The sequence below is a fragment of the Chamaea fasciata genome, unplaced genomic scaffold, assembly GCF_029207755.1.
Source record: "Chamaea fasciata isolate MVZ Bird 193981 ecotype frontalis unplaced genomic scaffold, bChaFas1.0.hap1 SCAF_7, whole genome shotgun sequence".
Classification (NCBI taxonomy): domain Eukaryota; kingdom Metazoa; phylum Chordata; class Aves; order Passeriformes; family Sylviidae; genus Chamaea; species Chamaea fasciata.
In genome coordinates, this window is record NW_027094092.1 from 27,394,365 (window position 1) to 27,414,279 (window position 19,915).

Genomic DNA, 19,915 nt, shown 5'->3' on the forward strand with positions numbered 1-19,915 from the left:
AAAAATCCATTTATAATTAAGGCCAGGGCAATTCCTCTAGGTCTCAGTATCTGAATATCTTTCCAGTGAATACTTAGAGAACTGCATTTTTTTGATCATGCTTGCTGTAGTGGAGCCAAGACAAGTGTTCTTAAAATATGGAGATGACTGAATACTTCCAAATTGTTATTTTTCTTCAAGGCAAAAAATGCATATTTAAAATCTTTGAAATAAATGTAATGAAACAGCTAGACTGCAATATTTTGTCAAGAGTGAATTTGACCCATTAGCTTGGTTGCTTCTCTGCAATTAGGATCTCAAACCTTCTTTTCTCCCTTTTAGAAAAATCTGAAATTTATTCTACTTGATAGTGTGATTTAGAGCCAAATATCTTACATGTGATGACTTACAGTTATTTTCAGTCTTATAGCAAGGTGAAAACTGAAGCAATCTCCAGTCAGATCCTATATCTGGGCTGCTGATATGTACTGTTTTTGTTAATACGGATGCTTTGTGGTGTGGATATTCTAATGACTGAAGTGATTTTTGGCATAAAGAAGACGTATGCATTGGTGGCAGTTTTTTGTCTCAGAGTGCTTAGTATACTCTTTAGAGTTAGAGAATATCCCTGGTTTAATATAGAAGGAATCTAGCATAGCTCTGAGGAAGCTCAAGTGTTTGTGGAAAGAGTTGTTAATCTTTGATCAGCTGGGGTCTCCTTGTTACTGACTTTGATTACACAAGTGTACAACTTTAATTACAGCTTTTAATAAGATTTCATTTCTTCCAAGTCACATTCTTTGTATAGTAGAGCAGCTTATCTTTCCCTTTCTCCCCTGCTCCCCTTCCCTTCCCCTCTTGCCTTTTTATGGAAAAGGGCGTTTGAGGTCATTGCAGGGGATTCAGTGTCCGAAGGGATCCTGCTGTACATGCTCTGCCCATGACTTTACCCTCCACTCTGCTTGCACAGTCCATAGAGCTCTCTCCTTCAGCTGCCCTCCAAATATCCCTGCACTGGCCGCTGCCCAGGAGCTGGTGGTCAGCAGGGGAGGACAGGTCAGAGAGGCACCATGTCCACGCAGACATTCACTGCCGCACAAAACCTCTCAAAAACCCTTAGGAAGTCTCTGTAGCCAAAGAATATTCTGATCTCCCCATCACTGGATAACCTGAGTCTTGGGTAAATTAAGTTCTGATCATCAGAGTTGAGAAAGGGGAACTTGAGGTGCCTCCCTTGGTATTTGCTGTATTTGTGCTCTTCCCTAAGCCTCTGCTTTGGGCCCCTGTCAGCGATAGGATATTGGTCCAGTATAGCAAAGACAAAAAGAATTTGACTCCCATGTAAAGCATAAGATGCAACTGAGGAGTCACTTAAAAGATGTGAGTCACAAAAAAGATACAAATGGTAAAACAGAGCAATTTGCACTGATTTGACATTAAGAGGTGTGCAAAATTTGAAAATGCCAGTTGTGCCTATGGAAGAGGATAGTGGGGAAGACAACTAATACAACAGCAAAGAGAGCTCCTTTTATCTCTGTGCATGCATCTCTTTGGCTCACTTGCTGTATGTGCTGTACTCTTTTTGCACACTAATGAATATCAGAGTTGGAGCAGGTTATGCCATCTATCACTCTGCTCCCGTTTTCTAATGAACTTACCCCTAACAGGTAGCTTTCCTAGCTATTCATGTCACGAGTGAATTTCACCTTGACAATAGATCAAGAATGAGGTTCAGCAGTGTGGCCCACCTACTTTGCAATGCTCCAGCATGACAGCTGCTTTGTGTCCTCAGGGTAGCTTTACTTTGATGCTTTTCCCTGTTTAGAAAAATTTGGAGGGAGGATTTTGGTAATCTCCAGCAGGCAGAGTTTTTAAATCTATCTCAAGGGAAGATGAAGATTCTACAGAATTTTTGAACAAACAGTTATTTATGAAGTAAGTGACATTGTCTTTAGAACTGTTATTCCCACTGGGCTCCAGAGAAAAGCAGCATTTGCCATGCTGGATCTGACTGGTTGCTGCTGTAGCCTGCTGCTCCTAGCACCCCAGGCTTCACTGTGGAAAACTCTGGAAGGCTTATGACAAAACATCTAGTCTGACCATTGCAGATATGGCTCTAGTTATTAAGGTGTGTGTTTTCATGCCTAAGAGGAACACAATAAGAGAACTCTGGTCTTTGCTCTTATGGGCCCTTTGACACCAAAAATGCTGGAGCGAAGCAAGTTTTCTCCTAAACTTGGCTGGCTTGTTGCCTTAAACACACTGCAGTAGTTGCTGTAATATGGGATTGAAGTTATTGGTTTGCTGATTTGCCTGGACAAACTACAGGGGAAGAAAAACAATCAAATGAGTTCACTGTGGTGTACATGGGCCTGACCCAGGGTCATAGGCCAGTGTGATTGCATCATTTGCTCATTCAGTAGCCATGCTGCTACTGAAAAGATCTGTGTCTGGTTCCTGACAGCCTGATCTTTTGATGAATTTGACATCGCTTTCTGCATGACCTGCTTCATCAATGTCTCGTGTCACCAACACTTGCATCTGTCCAGGCAAAGTTTTTTTGTTTCTCCATTTTCAAACCAACCTCACGTCCCCTTTTCCTACTCTTGTTGGAGGGGGCAGCACAATCATTCTCACTGTGTGCCCTGTCTCTTTTGGCAGACTCGGGGACCAGTTCTACAAAGAAGCAATTGAGCACTGTCGCAGCTACAACTCTCGGCTCTGTGCCGAGCGGAGCGTCCGCCTTCCCTTCCTGGATTCGCAAACTGGGGTAGCTCAGAACAACTGCTACATCTGGATGGAGAAGAGGCACAGGGGACCAGGTTGGTAGTGCTGTGTCTGTGTATGCATGTGCATGTACGGAAGGCTGGCCACTGAGCCCTCATGGGGTTTAATTAATAGGAGCTCAAAACTGCTACAGGCCACACAGAGGAGAAACTGCCTAAACCTCTTTGCCTTCAGGGGATTTCCTTTGGTAACTGCCGAGAGCCCATGCTAATTAATCTCTATGCAAAGAAGTGCTTGACATGGTAGTTTCTAAGGCTGCATCATTGTAGCTCTTTTCATGCTATCAATCTCAGTCTGTAGCTGAAGACTCAATGCTCTGCTCTAAGCAGGAATTACCTCCAAGGTGGAGGTGGAAGTTTCTTAGATGAATGCTGAAAATAAGGAACTATATTAGGAAAGATATCAAACTGAAGTAAAATATATGAAAGTCCAGTTAATGGAATGAATGGTGTTCTAATGGTCAGAAATATATGTATAAATCCTGGTTCTGCTTTGGATAGATTAACTTGGATATCAGTTCTGGAGCTGCGGTTCCATTGGGTACAGAAAAAAGTTGGTATATTTCCTTAAGGAGCTTTGGCTAATGCCTATTCTACAGCTCAGTGAAGCTCAAGGGAAAAGAGCACTATTATTTTTGTAGACTTTGGTCAGCTTTTCCTTTGTAAGACTAAATCCATCAGAAATCCTTTTTCTGAAAGGCAAAGGACAGTCACCAGTTCAAAGACTGGAGATGTTGCTCGGACAGAATACCTTCTGAACCCCAAGGGGAATTTGGCTAGGTTGTAGGTCAGTATCTGACCAATAGTAAGCTCAGGGAACAGATTTTTGACAGCACCAAAATGTATTTCTACCTTTCTTTTCCTCCTTTAGTGCAGCCCAGATGATCCAGGCAGGAAGGGGCCTGGGGTACATGGACACTGGAAGTATGACATGCACACATGTGCAAAAATACATGCCAGTTCTCTAAACGACATTGACACCCTCCTACCTTCACCCTTCACCCCCTCAAATTCTAGATCTGAAATGATGGGAAGGTGAAGCCTGCTCTAATCTCCTCCACTGTCTGGTTTACAGGAGATGAAACGGGAAAAACACATAGGATATTCCTTTACCCTCCCGGGGCTAAGAAAGCAATTGCTGCTTCTGAAAAGTGCCTAGCTGAGTCTTAGCTAAAACTTTCCTTCTCCCTTTTCTAGGATGTACAAAAGGAAGGATCCTTGTTCTCCACCTATTACTAAAGTATCAAAAGTAGATCTAGGGTTGTCTTGCAGTACTATCAGAAAACTGTTTGTAATATAATGCAGCCACTTCTGGTGCAGGAGGCAACAGGTCTTTTACAGTGTTAAAAATACTTGAAGAATATTTCAGCTACCAAAACTGCTAGGGTAATTCAGGACTGCTGAACATGGTTCACAAGATAGGAGTTGTCTAAGCTTCTGGACTAACTGTTCTTTTGTAGGGTTGCTTCATAAGTCTTTCCCTTTCCTTCTCTCTTGTTATAACTAAAGTGCTGCTATTTTTATCCTTCTGAACACAATGAGAAGATATATATACCCAGGTATACATCCACTGTATTCACAAGTAAGGTTTTGTCAACAGCATCTTCCACAAAAATAGACATAGATAGTCTTGTGTGAGTCTCATTGGCATCTGTACATGTGCAAAAGGAATCATCATAGACGTGTTACAGCATCACACCAGGAACTAAGATGCCTTAATTCTTTGCCTTCTCAGCCACAAGCTTTGTGGACTACCCTGAGCAAATCCGTTCTGCAAATCTTTATTTCCTCACTTCTAATAGTGAACTGTTTGGCAGCTTGTCTGGCAGAAGGGGATAGGTGGCATTTCTCCTGCACTAGAGACTAATGGTAGAACAATCTTCACAGAGAGTATCAAGTGAAAGAAGCCTCCTGCATCTGCACTGGCCACCAAATCTGATGACTTTGTTATTTTGAATTAGAATAATCAGTGTGAAATGAACCAGCCCTCCTCCCCCCATATTTTCTTTCCTCTTTTTTTGATTTTTATTAGCCCATTTAGTGCTCCCTTGAGTGTCTTTGCGCAATCTATTTCTTGTAGTACTGTGGTGAGTCAAGGCATCCCTCTACAGTTTTAGCATGCCTGGTTTTGGTCTGTACACAATGTGCTCATGCCCATACTAAAGGGCTCTGAAAATCTCTGCCAGCCATCCTGGTATCTGTCTTGTGTGCTGTGCTCCCTACCATTTACTATCTCTAACCTGGAAAACTAGATAAAGACAAATGGCAAAGCTCTAGGACCTCTTTTCATTTACACAGACTTGAAAACCAGAGAAGAATCAGGAACTCAGCATATTAACCTGAGTTCTTGCTGTCCTCTTTGTTAAAGGAGTCAGAAATCTGCATCTCATGATAAACAGTTCAGGGTTAATTTCACACAGTACTGCACATAACTCCCTCCTTTTCCCCTCCCTCCCCTGGCCTTTCACACGAGCTTTGAGTTATGACTCTCCTACACTAATGAGATAAACAACATAACTCACTGCAGGTTCTGCTATTTCCTCTGTAAGCAAATGGTTGGAACCTTCTCTGGTAGCCCTATAAGGTACCAGAGAGAGAGACAACCCACAGAGGGCTGAAGACAGTAATATGCATTATTTCCATATTCACTGCAAGATTGCCGGTGAAGGTGCTACATTCAGAGCATTCAGAAATGACCCTTTCCTTGTTGCCTTTCCTTTGTGTAAGGTCTACGCTTCATGTGAGCCAGCACAGAGACAGATAAGGAACAGGGCAGAGATTTGAAGGTAGATTTGGTAGGTTGAATGGAGTGAAAATCTGGTATGTGTTTTAAGTTCACTGGATGGCAGTATATTAATGAACAGGTGTATTGTGAGTAGCAACAGAGAACTTACCTGAAGAGTTGCAGAGGTGAATGTTGGATCACGTGTTTCTTATTGATTTACCTGCCTCCCTCTAAGGAAAAGCCTTTCCCAACCCTCTCCTTTCAAGTTTCTAATTGGGCTTTCAGCATGTGTAGTTGGCTTTTGCTGTCCTGGCTGAATCCAGAACTGCTCTTTCATATAAGAGCGGTCATATTAGCAGATACTCCCCCAAAACAAGTAGATCTTTGCTCCTCTCTGTCTGGGACAAAAGCTGTGACACTTATTCCTTCAAATGGCTCCTCTACGGAGGCCCGTGCGATGGAGGGCTGATTCGCTGTCCTATTTCTTTGATCTGGCAATTGCCATTTCAGTGTTGTCTTCAAGTCCTTGCGCAGGATCTGCTGAGAAAGGGTGGGGCTTCTTGCCTCCACCCCTTTAATTACTCACATCAGAGCCAGGCACAATCCACCTCATCATTATAGCAATTGTTTGCAGTGGTTAATGTTTGCAAAGTGGTATGAAGAAGGGTGTCCAAACACTGTATAAGTGGTAGTTATTCACATTTTTATTTCCAAACCAGTCTTAGGCAACCTTCTTGGGATGTGCACAATGCCCAGTTTTCTGGGCATCAGTGAAAGAAGGGCATGAAAAGTCCAAGTCCAATAGCATTCTGTACCCTGAAACAGCCAGAATGTCTGCAGATACTCCATCACTTGGCCATACTCAGGCAGTGCGCTGTAGATGCTCTAAGGGCTTGGAAGTAGGTGAAAGTTGCTGGGGTCTGAACTGGAATTCCAAACAGTTGAAATATTTAAAACCAGGAACTTAGGTCTCACCTGCAGAATTTGATTAGCACATTCCCTTGAGGTGAATTATGTTATCGTGTCTTTCTTCCCACCCCCAAGTAAGAGGATATTGTTTTTTTCATTATCCCAATTTGATCTGGTGGGTTGCTTTTGTTCCCAAGCTGATATTCTCTCCTGGCTGCTTCAGAAGAGAGGACAGAACTCTTGGGCCATCCTCCTGCCCTTGAGCTGTTCTGCTTTACTGGCACCCCTTGATGCTGTCCAGCTGTTCATTGTCAGTACAGTTTCAGATATAGCAACACCACTCCTGTTATCTCTCGTGCGTGGTCTTACCTGGGTTTTGAGGACAATGAGTCTGGAATTAAAGTCAGGCTTTGTAGCCCTTTCAAGACGACAGCAACTACAGAAGGGCAGAGGAGCCAAACCCGAACTGGTGGACAGAGAGGGCAGGAAAAGCAGAGGAGAGAATTAAATCCCTCCACCTTTTCTTGCTGGGTATTTCTGTGTGTCATGACTATCTGGGGCAGTTGAGGATACTTTGAAGCACTTGTCAGTGTGCTTCTGTGCCCCTAGTAGTGATGCACTCACAAAGCCCTGCTGTGTCCTGAGTGCAAGAGAGCAAAGTATAGCTTTAACATTGGCTGTTAAAGGTGTCTGTCAGGAGACCCAGGGCAACTCAAAAGCCAGTGATGCCAGATGTGATTTGAGAGAACAAGCAATGATATCTACATTATTGGTGTATCTCCTCCCTCATTCAGAATATTGGCATGAGGAGGTAAGAGTCAAAATGAAGAATTAGTATTCAGAAGTCCAGAATGTATGCAAAAATACAGAGTCAGACCTCTTGGATCTTGGTTTGCTCCAGTTTGGAAGACACAAATTTCCTGAGCTGCTCTGTGCATCAGGGCCTCAAGATTTGCATGTCAGAACTTCATCTCTTCTCTCTCAAGGGGCTTTCTCTGCCTGTGGAGAAGGCATCGCCCTTGTGACCCAGGAGAGTCTGAAATTCTATTTACCCTGAAGAAATCACAAATTATTTATGTGCAGCTCTGGTTTCAGTGAAGTGAGTGAAGTGTCTAAGTGAGACCTAGATTCTCTGTAGGCCTGGTCCCAAGAGGTGTTGAAGAGCCTCAGGAGCACTGGATGCCTTGAGTGTGTAGCTCTGCCTCATGATTTGCAGTATTGAACCCTCCAACAAGGAGATGCTGGAAGGGCAGGAACAAAGATGCTAGAGACAGTGCTTGTGGTTTACAAACTGAAATGTGATTAATTTTTTGCCTTTAATCTTCAGGCCTGGCCCCAGGTCAGCTGTACACATACCCAGCACGTTGCTGGCGCAAAAAGAGGCGTTTGCATCCCCCTGAGGATTCCAGGCTGAAGCTGCTGGAAATTAAACCTGGTAAGTATTTGTTTGCCTGCCTCTCCTGAGCTGCAGAGCAGCTGGCATACATGCAAGCCTGGAATTTAGAACCTTGGACTTTATCTTTGCTGCTTTCCAACCATTTCTTATTGCATCTGTTGCATTTTACTTGATTTGCTGTAACCATAACCACCAAATCCTCTGCATACAACTCATCCCTTACAAAAATGTGAACAACTTATATTGAATGCAAGGGGAGCTGAATTTACCTTCTGTAGGGTTGAATCCTGGCCTCTATTAGAAAATTCACAAGGATGTAAAGAATAAATGGATTACTAACTTTTTCCTCAGTGCATTATTAATACAAAGTCTCACTGGCATCTGCTGCCTAATCTTTGTGAAGAAGACCACTGTGTGTGTGAAACAGTAAGTATAAGATAAGATTTTTCTTGGTGGGGCTGGTGACAAGGGGTATGACTAGATTATAAACAACAAATAATAAAAATAGTGAGCATATACCACATTTGTGTATTTCTGTCTGACTGTATGTGTACCTTTGTCCATTATTCTTTCATTCTTCTTGTCCTTGCAACTTTTCCACAATTAAACTATGTGAAGTGATGAGTCTGGTTGCTGAATGAGTGACTGTAAAGCAGATGTGGAGGAACTGCAGCTGTGTCAGGTAGAGCAGTGTTGTGCATTTTCCCCTGCAGTTAGTAATAAAGACTTGCTGTCTCTGGGGTCAGCTATTATGAGAAGGAGGGAAGACATATACTCACAGCTGTATGTGGTTTTCAAGAGGTGAGACACTGCCAGTATAAAAAGTACAGGAGAAAACCCCAAAATGTAAATTAAGAATATTAAAAAAACCTGTTTGACAGAAGAAAGTGCCTGGGAACTGAGCTATGCTCAGCAATACTGATGACTTTGCTTCTACACAGTAGTTGGTGGAGAGAGAGGAAAGGGCAACAGAGACAAGTTCTAAACCCATTAAAATCAGAGGCAGAATTCCTGTTGATTCTGGTAGAAACAGTTTTTGAGAACTCTCTACCTTCAGTATAGGAGACATCAGTGGACAGTTGGAAAAGAGGAAGAAATGCCTATAACCACTCAGTTGGGGTTCAAACCAAGGGCAAAATCTCAGCCAGAAAATAGAACTAGACCTCACAGCAGAGCTGCTTGGAAAAAGCTGATGAAATCAGTCATGTACATTGATGAAAATGAGAATGGACTCTAGGAGGAGGATAATGTTGGCTCATAGAAGTGCCTACCTTAGACCTTGTGATGATGCCAGTACTGCTATGCCTTGGTAATTTTGTAAGGTAAAGCAGTAGGGTAAGAGTTTGACTCTTTTTTTGTTTGCATTACTCTTCTTTGCTGTACTCACTGAATGCCAAATTAGTGCATCCTACATGCCACAGGGCATGAAAGGCAATTACCACAAAGTTATCAGATAAAGAGACCTCAGCATGTCTGTCTCTGTGTTGTTTTCCCTGCTATAAACATCTCCTCTGCATCTCAGGAGTGCTACTTCTGTTGCATTGCCAGTGGCAACCAAATAAGGCGAGTTACATTGCTCTGCCATTTAAATCTATTTTCCAACCAATTTCTATCTAGTGATTAACTTTCCTTATCAGTTATACCACAAAACAATTTCATTCCATCTGTGCATATCAAGAATAGACTCACTAGCCAAAAGTGGGATTTTTCCCTTCTCTGATCTGAAAGTATAAAACCTATGAAGGATGTTGGACCTCCATTTAAAGGTAGCTTTTGAGAATTTGGGAGAAAGAGTATAATTTATTTTCAACATGGACAGCAGAAATACTGTAGGTTTTGGAGGGGAATACCGTTGTAAAACCTAATGCTGAACCTAGGAAGCTACCTAATGCTGACTTTTTTAGTCCTCAGTTAAACATCAGATGGTTGTGTGGGGCAAAGATATGGAAATTTAAGATCTCTTAAAAAGCACAGAGATGATAGCTGTAGGGCACATAAAATCAATTTGAAAGAAATCTAATCTATATGTTCCATAGTTTGCCTCCACCTAGGGCCTGGGCATTCTGTTCATTCCTTAGAGGTGCTCTCAGCAGCTAGAGAGTGCTTATGCTTGGTTAATATGCAAATATCTGATTTTTATTAAGGAGGCTGTGGAACTGTTGATATATTTTTACAGATATTTATAATTATGTGGCACATTCAAACAATGCACTTCTACAGCGTCAAAATAGGGCCAAACCTTAGTTTTATGTTAACGGCATAGAGATAGTTCTTGTAAGACAATCACTGTAACAAACACAGAAGAGGATCTTTGCTCCAAAAGTTGCCATTCCAGCAGTCAATGGGATTGGCACCAGGGGTGTGAATACTTGTTGGACTGCACCTGGGCTTTCAGAGAGGCTTATTATAGCAAAAAGTTGTATTTAGAAGTTCCTGTATTTAGAAGATGCCGACGTAATTCAGGACATACTCAGACCTAGGATTTTTGTTTTCAGTAAGTAAAAGTCATAGCTAGTCATCGGCTGGTCAGGAAGTAGAATCAAACTATTGTCTTGCCAGTAGGTTGAGGGTATAATAAATCATTTAGTAATAGTTTAGTATGCTATTTTAGTTTTTTAAACTTAAATAGTTTTATAGATTTTGGTTTATAGTTATAACCTAATTTTGCAGGTTTATGTAGTGCATGACACAACTCAGTGAGTGAGAGTTTCACATTTGGTTATACCAAAATCTAATGAAGAAAATAATAATGCTTCAACAGTCCGCTGTTTTTCTGTAAAATGCAAGGTGCATTATAATGTTTTTCCTGGGGTGAGTTGCTTCTTGATAGAAGATGGTACTTTTGTTGTCCTGATCTGTTGTTTTTTATTTAGTTTTAAATGAAGCTGTTTGGTTTTAAGAATAGTTCCAGCCAAATTTGTAAAGGTGTGAACACTGAAACAGGAATTGCTGATGGAGCCTTTAGATGTCTATTTTCCTCTGCCACCGTATACAGAGTTTCATGCATACATTGCCCCAGTAAAGTGGTCTGTTCAAACGTCTAGCAATGTTCATGTTTCTGCTATTTCTAAGCATTCTCTATCCCATCCAGTAGCTTATCCAATAGATACGCAGGAGAAATAAAGTATTGCCAATACTTAGTTATTATAGTGCCTTTACTGACAATACAGCCAATATTATGACCAGATCTTCAGGAATTTCACTAATTATTCCTGACATTTACTTTCATATGGCCTGGTCTTCATCTTTCATCTGTAAGTTATATTCTTATCATCAAAACCAAGCAATAGGGCCCAAGTGTAGCCTATAGTTCTTCATGGTTGTAATAGATATGAGCTGTTACTTGAGTCATTATAGTGTAGCACTCAAGACTTCTATGAACACTCTTAGAAACAAATCCTGGGCCATGGGCAATATATTGACATGTTGCCAATACTGTGATTTCATAGATTCATAAAATACCAGCTTGAAAGGGACGTCAAAGATCATCTGGTCCAACCTTTCTTGGCAAGAGCATGATCTAGATCAGATGTCTCAACACCCTGTCCAGCCAAATCTTAAAACTGTCCAGTGTAGGGGTATCTACCACTTCCCTGGGCAGATTATTCCAATGGCTGACTGTTCTCAATGCGAAAAAATTTCCTCTTGTGTCCAACTGGAATTTCCTCAGGAGTAACCTGAAACCATTAGCCCTCATATTATTCATGTGACTCTGAAAAAGGATGTCTCCATCTTTGTAGCCACTCTTTAAATACTGGAACACAGTGATAAAGTCTCTCCTAAGTCTTCTCTTCTCAGGTCTGAACAAACCCGGTTCTCTCAGACAGCCATATGACAGGCTTTCCAGGCCTTGGATCATCTTGGTAGCCCTTCCCTTGACCCCCTCCAGACTGTCCACATCTCTTTTGTATAGCAGGGACCAAAACTGAGCACAGTATTCCAGGTGTAGCCTGAGAAAGAACTGAATATGAGAATTACTTATCTCTGCTGGTGATGCCCTTGCTGATGCAACCCAGCATCCTGTTGGCTTAATTTTTTTTTGTCACAGCAGCACAGTGTTCATTCATATTTAGCTCATGGTCCACCAGGACACTGAGGTCCTTTTTTCACAGAGCTGCTCCCCAGCCAGCCAGATCATAGCCTGTCCTGCATTCCTGGATCATGTTTTCCCAGATATATTTCCTAGGTGCAGAGTTTCAAACTTACTAGATGTTGATACTCATATAATATTTGTGAAACTAGACTTCTGCTCAACCAAGTGTGGGAAACCTGGTTCTTTGCAGAATCAAGCAGTGGTATTTGCATGGCACTTCAGCGCAGAGCAGTGGGAGGGCTGTAAGCAGCTCATGCTTCCACGTTCACTCAGCTGCCTGTTCTCCTGCCCAGTAAAAGAGGAAGAACAGAGCTGAGCTCCTGTGCGTGAGAGGTCTGGGAATGGATGAGGGAGAGGGTTGAGCTAGGTAGCCTGACTTCCAGTGAAGTGGAGAAAAAGGAGAATTTTTAACTCTACCACCACTGTGAACTGCAGGTGCTGTGAAGGCAAGCAGTACAGTTCTGACCCTTGGAAAAATCAGAGCAGTTGGAAAGAGGAGGGTTAGAAATAAGAAGGAGATCCTGGATTAGACCCAAGGCCCCTTGAAATCATAATTGGTCCTTGTCCTGTGTACTTAGTGGTTTTGTGGTGCTGGATAGTATGATTCTGTGTTGGGTCAGCTATCAAAATTGTGGAAGTGCTATTGCCTGCAGTAAACCCTGCTGACAGGCAGTTATTACCCAAGCTTTGCACCTATGCAGATGAGAACAGATAGGGTGAGTGTGGCCAAAAACTCTGGTGGAGTTTAAATTGGTAGTGTCCTACTTCATTCTTACAAGATGGCTAAATATAGGTACCATCATACATACCTACAGAGCTTTTATTTCATGTGGTGTGTAAGTCTAAAGAGTATGACTCTTATGCTTTTGTGTCAGTTTACTGATGTCCTTTGGTTTTGGACTGAAAGCCCGCAGTGTGGTTTCAGAGTGTGCAGCCTTCCCACCCACCCGGAGGGTGTGGAGTAGAGTTTGTTTATGCTACTACTGTGCTGAGAATGAGCCGGGTCCCGCGCTAGTGTCTGTCCTCTTACTTGTATTGGGCAGTCCAGTGTTCAGCTGAGCTAGAGAAATGGAGTTTTTTACTGGTTGTTGGATAGTAAAAGCAAAGAAAAGTATTTTTCATTTGCTATTATGAACCATGGTAGTTGTTTGAAGCAAGTACTGAAAACAGATTTTTAGTTCCAGTTGAACAATGCCTGATCTGTTTTTAGTCTGGCATAAGGGGTATACCTAGGTGAGTGTGCTTGTGGATGAATGAACTAAATCCTTACACGTAAGCTATTATCTCTTTAAAGCATCTCTATTTACCTTGTGGAGACTGTGACTGATTGTACAAGCTACTGTGTGTTTCCTGGGAAGTGAGAAGTGCTCCCAACTCTTGGGGGAGATGCTCAGCATGTCTGTGGAGGTCTGTGGTCTTTAAGATGGGGCACCAAGATAAAGTTAAGATGACAATAAAAAGCAAAGAAAAGAATTTGCAGTAGTATCACTTGTATGATAGCATCTAGAGACTCAACCAGCATGTTAGGTCATCATCCCAGGGGTTGTTGTGAAGTCTTCTTAGCCATAAACTTACAGTCCAGATATACAAAATATAGTGAAGGAAGTACTTTCATTCCAAAATGGAGAAATGAGCGACAAAGGGAATAAACTACTTCCATGCCATTTTAGTCAGAGGCTTGTGGTTCAGCTGGAAATCAAACCCAAGAACACAGAAAGAAAACAGTGCTGCTTAAGTCCATATTATTTTTACTGTTCCTGGTTCCTATGCCCAGTTTCACTCAAAGATATTAGAGCCTAAAAAATAATTCAAAATGCTTAATGAGAATTTCCTTTAAATTTTTTTCCCTCATAGGCCAATTAATGTTGACTAGTTTCACTTTTGATTTCAGCAATTTCTACACAATCACATGTTGGTTCCTATTCTGTACTACAAGACAGCAGTCTTGTTTTGTTATGAGCACTGTAAAGAGAGGCGCATCTCTTCTTAACAAAAACTTTTTCTACTATTTGACAGTTTTCCTACTATTATCTCTGTAATTAAAGGTCATGTTATGTTATGGAACCTGCCTGGCTTTTTAAGGTCCATTAAGACCATCTCAGGATCATTACCAGAAGAATAATTCTGGTGCCAAATAAGAGTATGTCTGTAATATGCGGATGAATTGGATACAGTATTCCTGAAGGAGGCTATAATATAAACCTATCAGCTGTTCAGACTTCTGATGGATTTCTGCAGATGTGAGTTTACCAAACATACATCTTGTGTAGAACTTCTTTTAGGGTTTTTAATTGTTCATGGCTTTTATCAACATTTGTCAGGATGAACCCTGTATTTGGGATGGAGCTGACTTGACAGGAGCAGGTTTGTTTCCTGATGATTTGGTCTGGATTTCTTATGTAAGATGGACTTTAATAGCCTGGTAGCAAACTTCTGTGAGTTTTGCTCCTGGCTCTCCAAAATTCTGAAATTAAAATGTCATTTGAGATCTGCTTTTAATTCAAGTCCTTCTGCACTCCGAAGTACTTTGTGTTAAAAAAGCAAACAGAACCCCCAACTCTCCTCGTCTCTTGTAATACGATCTTTGAAACATCCCTGATTTTAGGATGTTCGATCCCGCCGCCCGGCAGTGCCGCGCGGTTGCGGCGGGGCCGAGAGCGGCGGCTGCAGCGGCGCGGCACGGCCGGCAGAGGGCGCGGCCGACAGCGGGAGCTCCGCGCCGGGGCCGCTCCCGGCGGGATTTCCCCCGCGGCAGGAACAGCCTGCGCCCAGAGCAGCGTCTGTCGGGAGCTGCACCCGGGCTGGGTTGAGCCTAGAGGAGATCTCATTCTCACCCATCTTTATTTTTGTCACCTCATGTAGAAGAAAACAAAAGAAACCCCTTTTCGGGACAGGGAGGGTGGATGGTTTTCAGTTCCAATTTGATTTGTTAGAAAGTGCATCTGCATCCTGACCATGCTGAGTCCTGAGCTTGGTATGTCATGTACATATGTGTATCACATTTCCAGAGCACTTAGGAGCAAAATGAAACTTTACATTGTGAATCTAAATCTGGGAGCAGGGATGCCAGAAGGTGTTCAGTTTTTATACCAGTATAAATATTGAATTCTGCCGGGCCTTTTCTTTTGGGTTTCTGGCCTAAATTTTAGCATGTGTTTATTCATCAGCTAAGCCTGCAACTTACAGATGGGTCCATCAATGCTCCTGAATCGAAACAGTAGGCTCCAATTCCCCACTAATCTTGTCTTCACAGCAGGACATGGCACCACAGGCAAGAGCTGCTGCTTTAAGGCAGTTACACATCCAGCTATGACTTGTGTTAGAAAAAGTGACTTTCTGTCACCAAGAGAAAACTCATCAGTGTGGGACCTCCTTGTGAATCAGCTTCTTTCTATTATACAAACATTTCACCATTTTATTCCATCTCATCCACCACCTTTAAATTCTACCTACAACAGGGCCCTTTGCTGGTCCAGATCTCAGGCCAGATAAAGTTTGCTTTTCTTTTCTTACATGGCACTAAGAATACCAGAGAATCTGTCTCTTTTTGCATATATTCACTGACACAGAATCATGACGACGAAGTCCTGCAGTGAAATATGCGTTTGTCCCATTGCCAATCTGCTGTAGAGGTGCCCATCTCTGCACTTCAAGTTGTACCACACCATCACATCCTTGCATCTCCTGTGCCCCACACAGGACCAGGGCCAAAGGAATATGTCTTTTTCTCTCAGTTTCTTAGTATGTGAAATGGAGGTGCTAAAACATCAGTCTCATTTGTGTGACTCAGAGAAGTACCTAACAGATATCTAAGAAATACATTTAGAGAAATTGGGAGGGGTATGGGAGACCTCTAAATAAAAATATATGACTGAATAAATCATGCCATTTTCCAAGCCCTCAAAGTGCCAGCATTAAATATTTTGGCCATCAGCAGAAGGCCTTGCAAAACTGGTATGAAAGTGTACCAGCTCTGGTGCACAGCCTGGGCTCATGTCTACCAGGATAATGATGAAAAAATAAGTAATTTGTTACACACCCATATATACAAATAGAGAGACTCACCACAGGTGAATTGTTGAGCCATTTTTTGCAAGGCTGGCTGTGCAGTGTAATTGCTGGAAAGATATCTTGAGTTTTGCACAGTGTAATTCTTCTTGCTTTGTTTTTCTGGCCACTGGGGAGCTGGCCTTCTCTATGTCATGGCTGCCAGGGCTGTGGTAACCTCTCCCTCAAATCATGCACTGCTCTTGCTGAGTGTTACATGTGACAAGGTGCAAATTCTTAGACTAATCCAGCTCAGTGACTACTGTAAGTAAATGTGTATTTTCCCTCAAATGGAATTTCATGATTTTGCAGTTATGGAAGTAAAACACTCATTTCTAGAAAAGCAAACAATCTATAAATATTCCAGTCAAGAAAACAAAAACATTGTTTCTGCTATTTAACTCCACAGTCATGCTGGTAGAATTTACAGGATTAACTTTGTGTAAATAGTTTCTCTTTCATTTTTAAGATCTGGAACAGGTCACTACACGTATTTTACATTCAAAGTTTTACCAGGAGAACTCTGTTGTTTAGCTAATATGGCTTGTATGAGTCACACAGGATTACTCCTGGTTCTTGTGTGGCTGAGCCAGTTTGCATAATTAGGAGAGAGATGCATGAAGAAGCTACTGGGCTTTGGAACCCCTCTGGGTTTTGATCAAAAGCCCACTGAAGTCAAACCCCTCTGGCTCTAGTCATCAGGCTAAGGTAGTAGTAGCAACTGAACAAGATAAGGCAATTTTGGAAGCTGTTAAATCTAGTTTTCTGAGTTCTCTGGATCTTATCACTGGGAATGGGTACATAGGCTGCATGTGCAGCGTCCCACAGACACAAGGTTGTTGTAATTTCAGAAGCAGTACAGCCACTCAAAGGTATGTTTTTCCACTGGTGTGTCATCTTGGCTGTGTTTAGTATATTTGTGAAAATAGAGTTATGATGATTTTGGAGGCAGGCTGTTCTGAAAAATGTTTTTGGTCACTGCAGTTGGCCATTAAATTGAAGGAATGAATTGTGCTCTTGATCTCCTTGGAGCCTCTACAGTGCGACTGCAGGTCGTCTCTCAGGGCTTGACTTGCAAGATGTGAGGGAGGGCTCAGGCAGCTGAGATGGCTTTGGCTTGAAATACCTGGGCTGCTTGAGAGAGCTTACTTGTGGTGCTGCCACCCTCTCTGAGCTATCCAGCCCATTGTTCTGCTCTTTCCCTGTTCTTGGCGACTGTGTTTGACCTACATCTGGCTGCTAGGACACGTCTTTGGGAAGAGGTTATTCAGCATGTGCCTCTCAAGTTGCCAAGGCCTGACTGAGAATGCTGTGTCTCTACGAGACACATTATTCCTGCTGGAGAGGTGGAAAGCTGTGGGATTTATCCCCTTGCTGTGAAGTTAACATTGATGTGTGTAAGTAACCATCAGGATAATTTATTTATGAAATAAACAGATTTAACCTTAAAATGAAGGAAGCAAAGGTAAGCTCAAAGCTTACCAGAAGAAAGGGCTATGGCAGCCACTGGGGAAGCACCAGGGGATGGTGCGGGGGGGAAATGCTGGAGCGTGTCAGATTCATTTCCCTCAAGGCACAAATCAGCAGCTCTCCACCATGGGGAGGGGCAGAGAGGAAGCTGTATGCCCTGTAGGAGTCTTAGAGCTAGAATTGAACCTGAACAGCTTTCCTGGCAAACCTACTGCCCCTTTTCTTAGTAAAGCCAGTAAAAATGCCTGAAAAAGGATAAGCCACATTGTCAAAAAAGTTTTTGCAGTGCACAGATACTGTTCAGATGCAAGTACTGGACACAAGATCCTAGGAAATGGGTATTTTAAATCTAATTCATTGCATCTATTTTGTGTGTTCATATGTGTAATTCTGGGAATTCTCTGGTAATCACACGAAAAAGGTTTTATTGGATCAAGTCTCCAGGGCTTAGTCTCATAAGATGCCAAGCTGTCTAACCCCAGCAAAGGAAAGCACCTGAGCTTGGTCTTTAAGAACACGAGTGATCTTTTAGTAATTAATGGGACTTGTCTCATGCTTGAAGTTAAATCTACATGTAAAGTACCGCGTTGGACCAGACTTGCAGGTTTGGTACTCAGCACCCTGCACAGAGCCCAGTGAAGTCACTGGCCTGCTAGGTCAATGGTATGGTGCTGCGTTATGGAAGAAAATGTTAGCAAAAACCAGCAAAGATATTATGGAATATAATTACATAAAATATGGTTTTAAAACCCCTATTTGTTAGATTTTATTGTTCTCCTGACACATAGCAAATTAAATTGATTTGTAGCATGAAATATTTTAATATTTATAGCAGGTGTTATTTTCCTGTTGCATAATATAACAGAATGAGCAATAAATGTTAATATAATGTTCAGTTTCAACTCTTCTAAGCCAAGTTTTATAGAATTGCTGAGAGCAGAATGGAGAGAGAGTATGATAACTTCCCCTCCCACATCCCTGTACCTCCTACCAGCCTTCCCTGGTGGAAGCTTCCATTCTTCATTCCCATTCTCTGTAGTAAACATTTTACAGCCTCATAATCATCTTGTACCTGAGAGATATTAAGTATGTTTTTACTAGATTATGATTAATTTCAATATTCCCTGCATTTTGCATTTGATTGACTAATAGTTTATTACAGGTGTTCTATTCTTCAGGATTCTGACACCATTGGTGTTTGCCATAGCATCCTGTCCCAGTAATGAACTCCATTGGGGAAGGAGGTTTGATGCAATACATTGAAATAAATAGGTATGGGTTTTATGTGCAATATCTTCTAGACCAGAGATCTCACTTAGGGTGCACTTGGAGCATGGTTCGCCTTAAACAAACCAGGTAACTTAGGCCTGGGACCTTAGCTGTTGTAGGTAGGTAGTTCTGATAAAGACATCAGTGAGCAGTGATTTCTGTCAGCTAAAACTATGGTTCTTGATGTAAGAGAAAGGATGAAAACTTCACCCCTCTTGATGGAAATGATGTCCTTCTGATTGCATGGGATTGCCCTTGGCAAGTGTGAGGTTTATGTCTTAGGAAAATATATGGTCATGATTAATATCCTATACATGTCCTAAACAGTTGTAGTGAAAATCCTCTAGTTGTTGGCCTAAAATAAACAGCATTGCATGATGAGAATAAAAGACAAATTTTCAAAGCTGGCTCAGATCGAGTGCTAAAACTATATATAAACAAAGCAAGTGACTCATTTCTTTTTGTTTTTGAGGGATGGTGAATGGTTTTATCTTCTCATGATTTCCTTGGTGCAATGTCTGTAAATGACACAGTTACAGATATGTGCTACTCTGACAAAGTGAAGTTCGTGGTTACAGGAATTTCTGCAGTGATGCTAATTTGTAAGTGATGCTATGGATACATCTGCCATGTAATGCTCATTGCCTAAGTGAGGTAGCAGCACGGCAGGAGAACTGGAAACACGGAGGCTGTATCTGTGAGCAGTGCTATAGACCAGGACAGTATCTGCAACAAAGACACTATTAACTGAATAGAAAGGACTGAGGATTAAGTGCTTTGTGCCTCTGAAGCTGCTATACCAGGGCTGGCACTATAAATATACTTACAGTATATTCTTCCAGGGAGCTTTCTGTTAATATCTGAATGGGCAAAATAAAAAAAATTAACCTCTTTCTGCTAAAGATGATGCCCCAAGTACATCTGAACTCTCAGCAAGTGCTACAGATGGAACAAGAGTGCATCCAACTTTTTTGTTTTGCCTTTCAATCCTGAATCTTAATTAGTTCCCTACTGCTTTAGAACATGCACAACATTTTAATAGTCATAAGGACTTACTCCAATCCACACTGCTATTTCCACAATTCCCTCCTTCATACCAGTAGCAATTCTCTCCCCCCTACCCCCCCATATTTAGGAATAGTGTAACGGAAACTAAATAGCTAAGCATGTGGCTGTAGATTGATGAGGTTGTCACACCATTCTCTTCACCGTTTTCTTCCAACCTGCGCTGTGCTCTAATA

At 41.9% G+C, this 19,915-nt stretch overlaps 1 protein-coding gene across 6 annotated transcripts in view; it reads left to right on the forward strand.

Moving 5' to 3' along the window:
- Nucleotides 1-19,915, forward strand: part of DPF3 (double PHD fingers 3) — a 178,998-nt gene that overhangs the window by 88,052 nt on the left and 71,031 nt on the right. For all 6 annotated transcript variants that reach the window (XR_010721901.1, XM_066188179.1, XM_066188178.1 and 3 more), the window contains exons 2-3: nt 2,641-2,801; nt 7,727-7,834. Coding sequence is in view for 5 of the 6 variants with exons in the window: in XM_066188178.1 (XP_066044275.1) it covers nt 2,641-2,801; nt 7,727-7,834 (269 nt within the window). In the remaining variant the exon portion in view is untranslated. The remainder of the gene's footprint in view (nt 1-2,640; nt 2,802-7,726; nt 7,835-19,915) is intronic.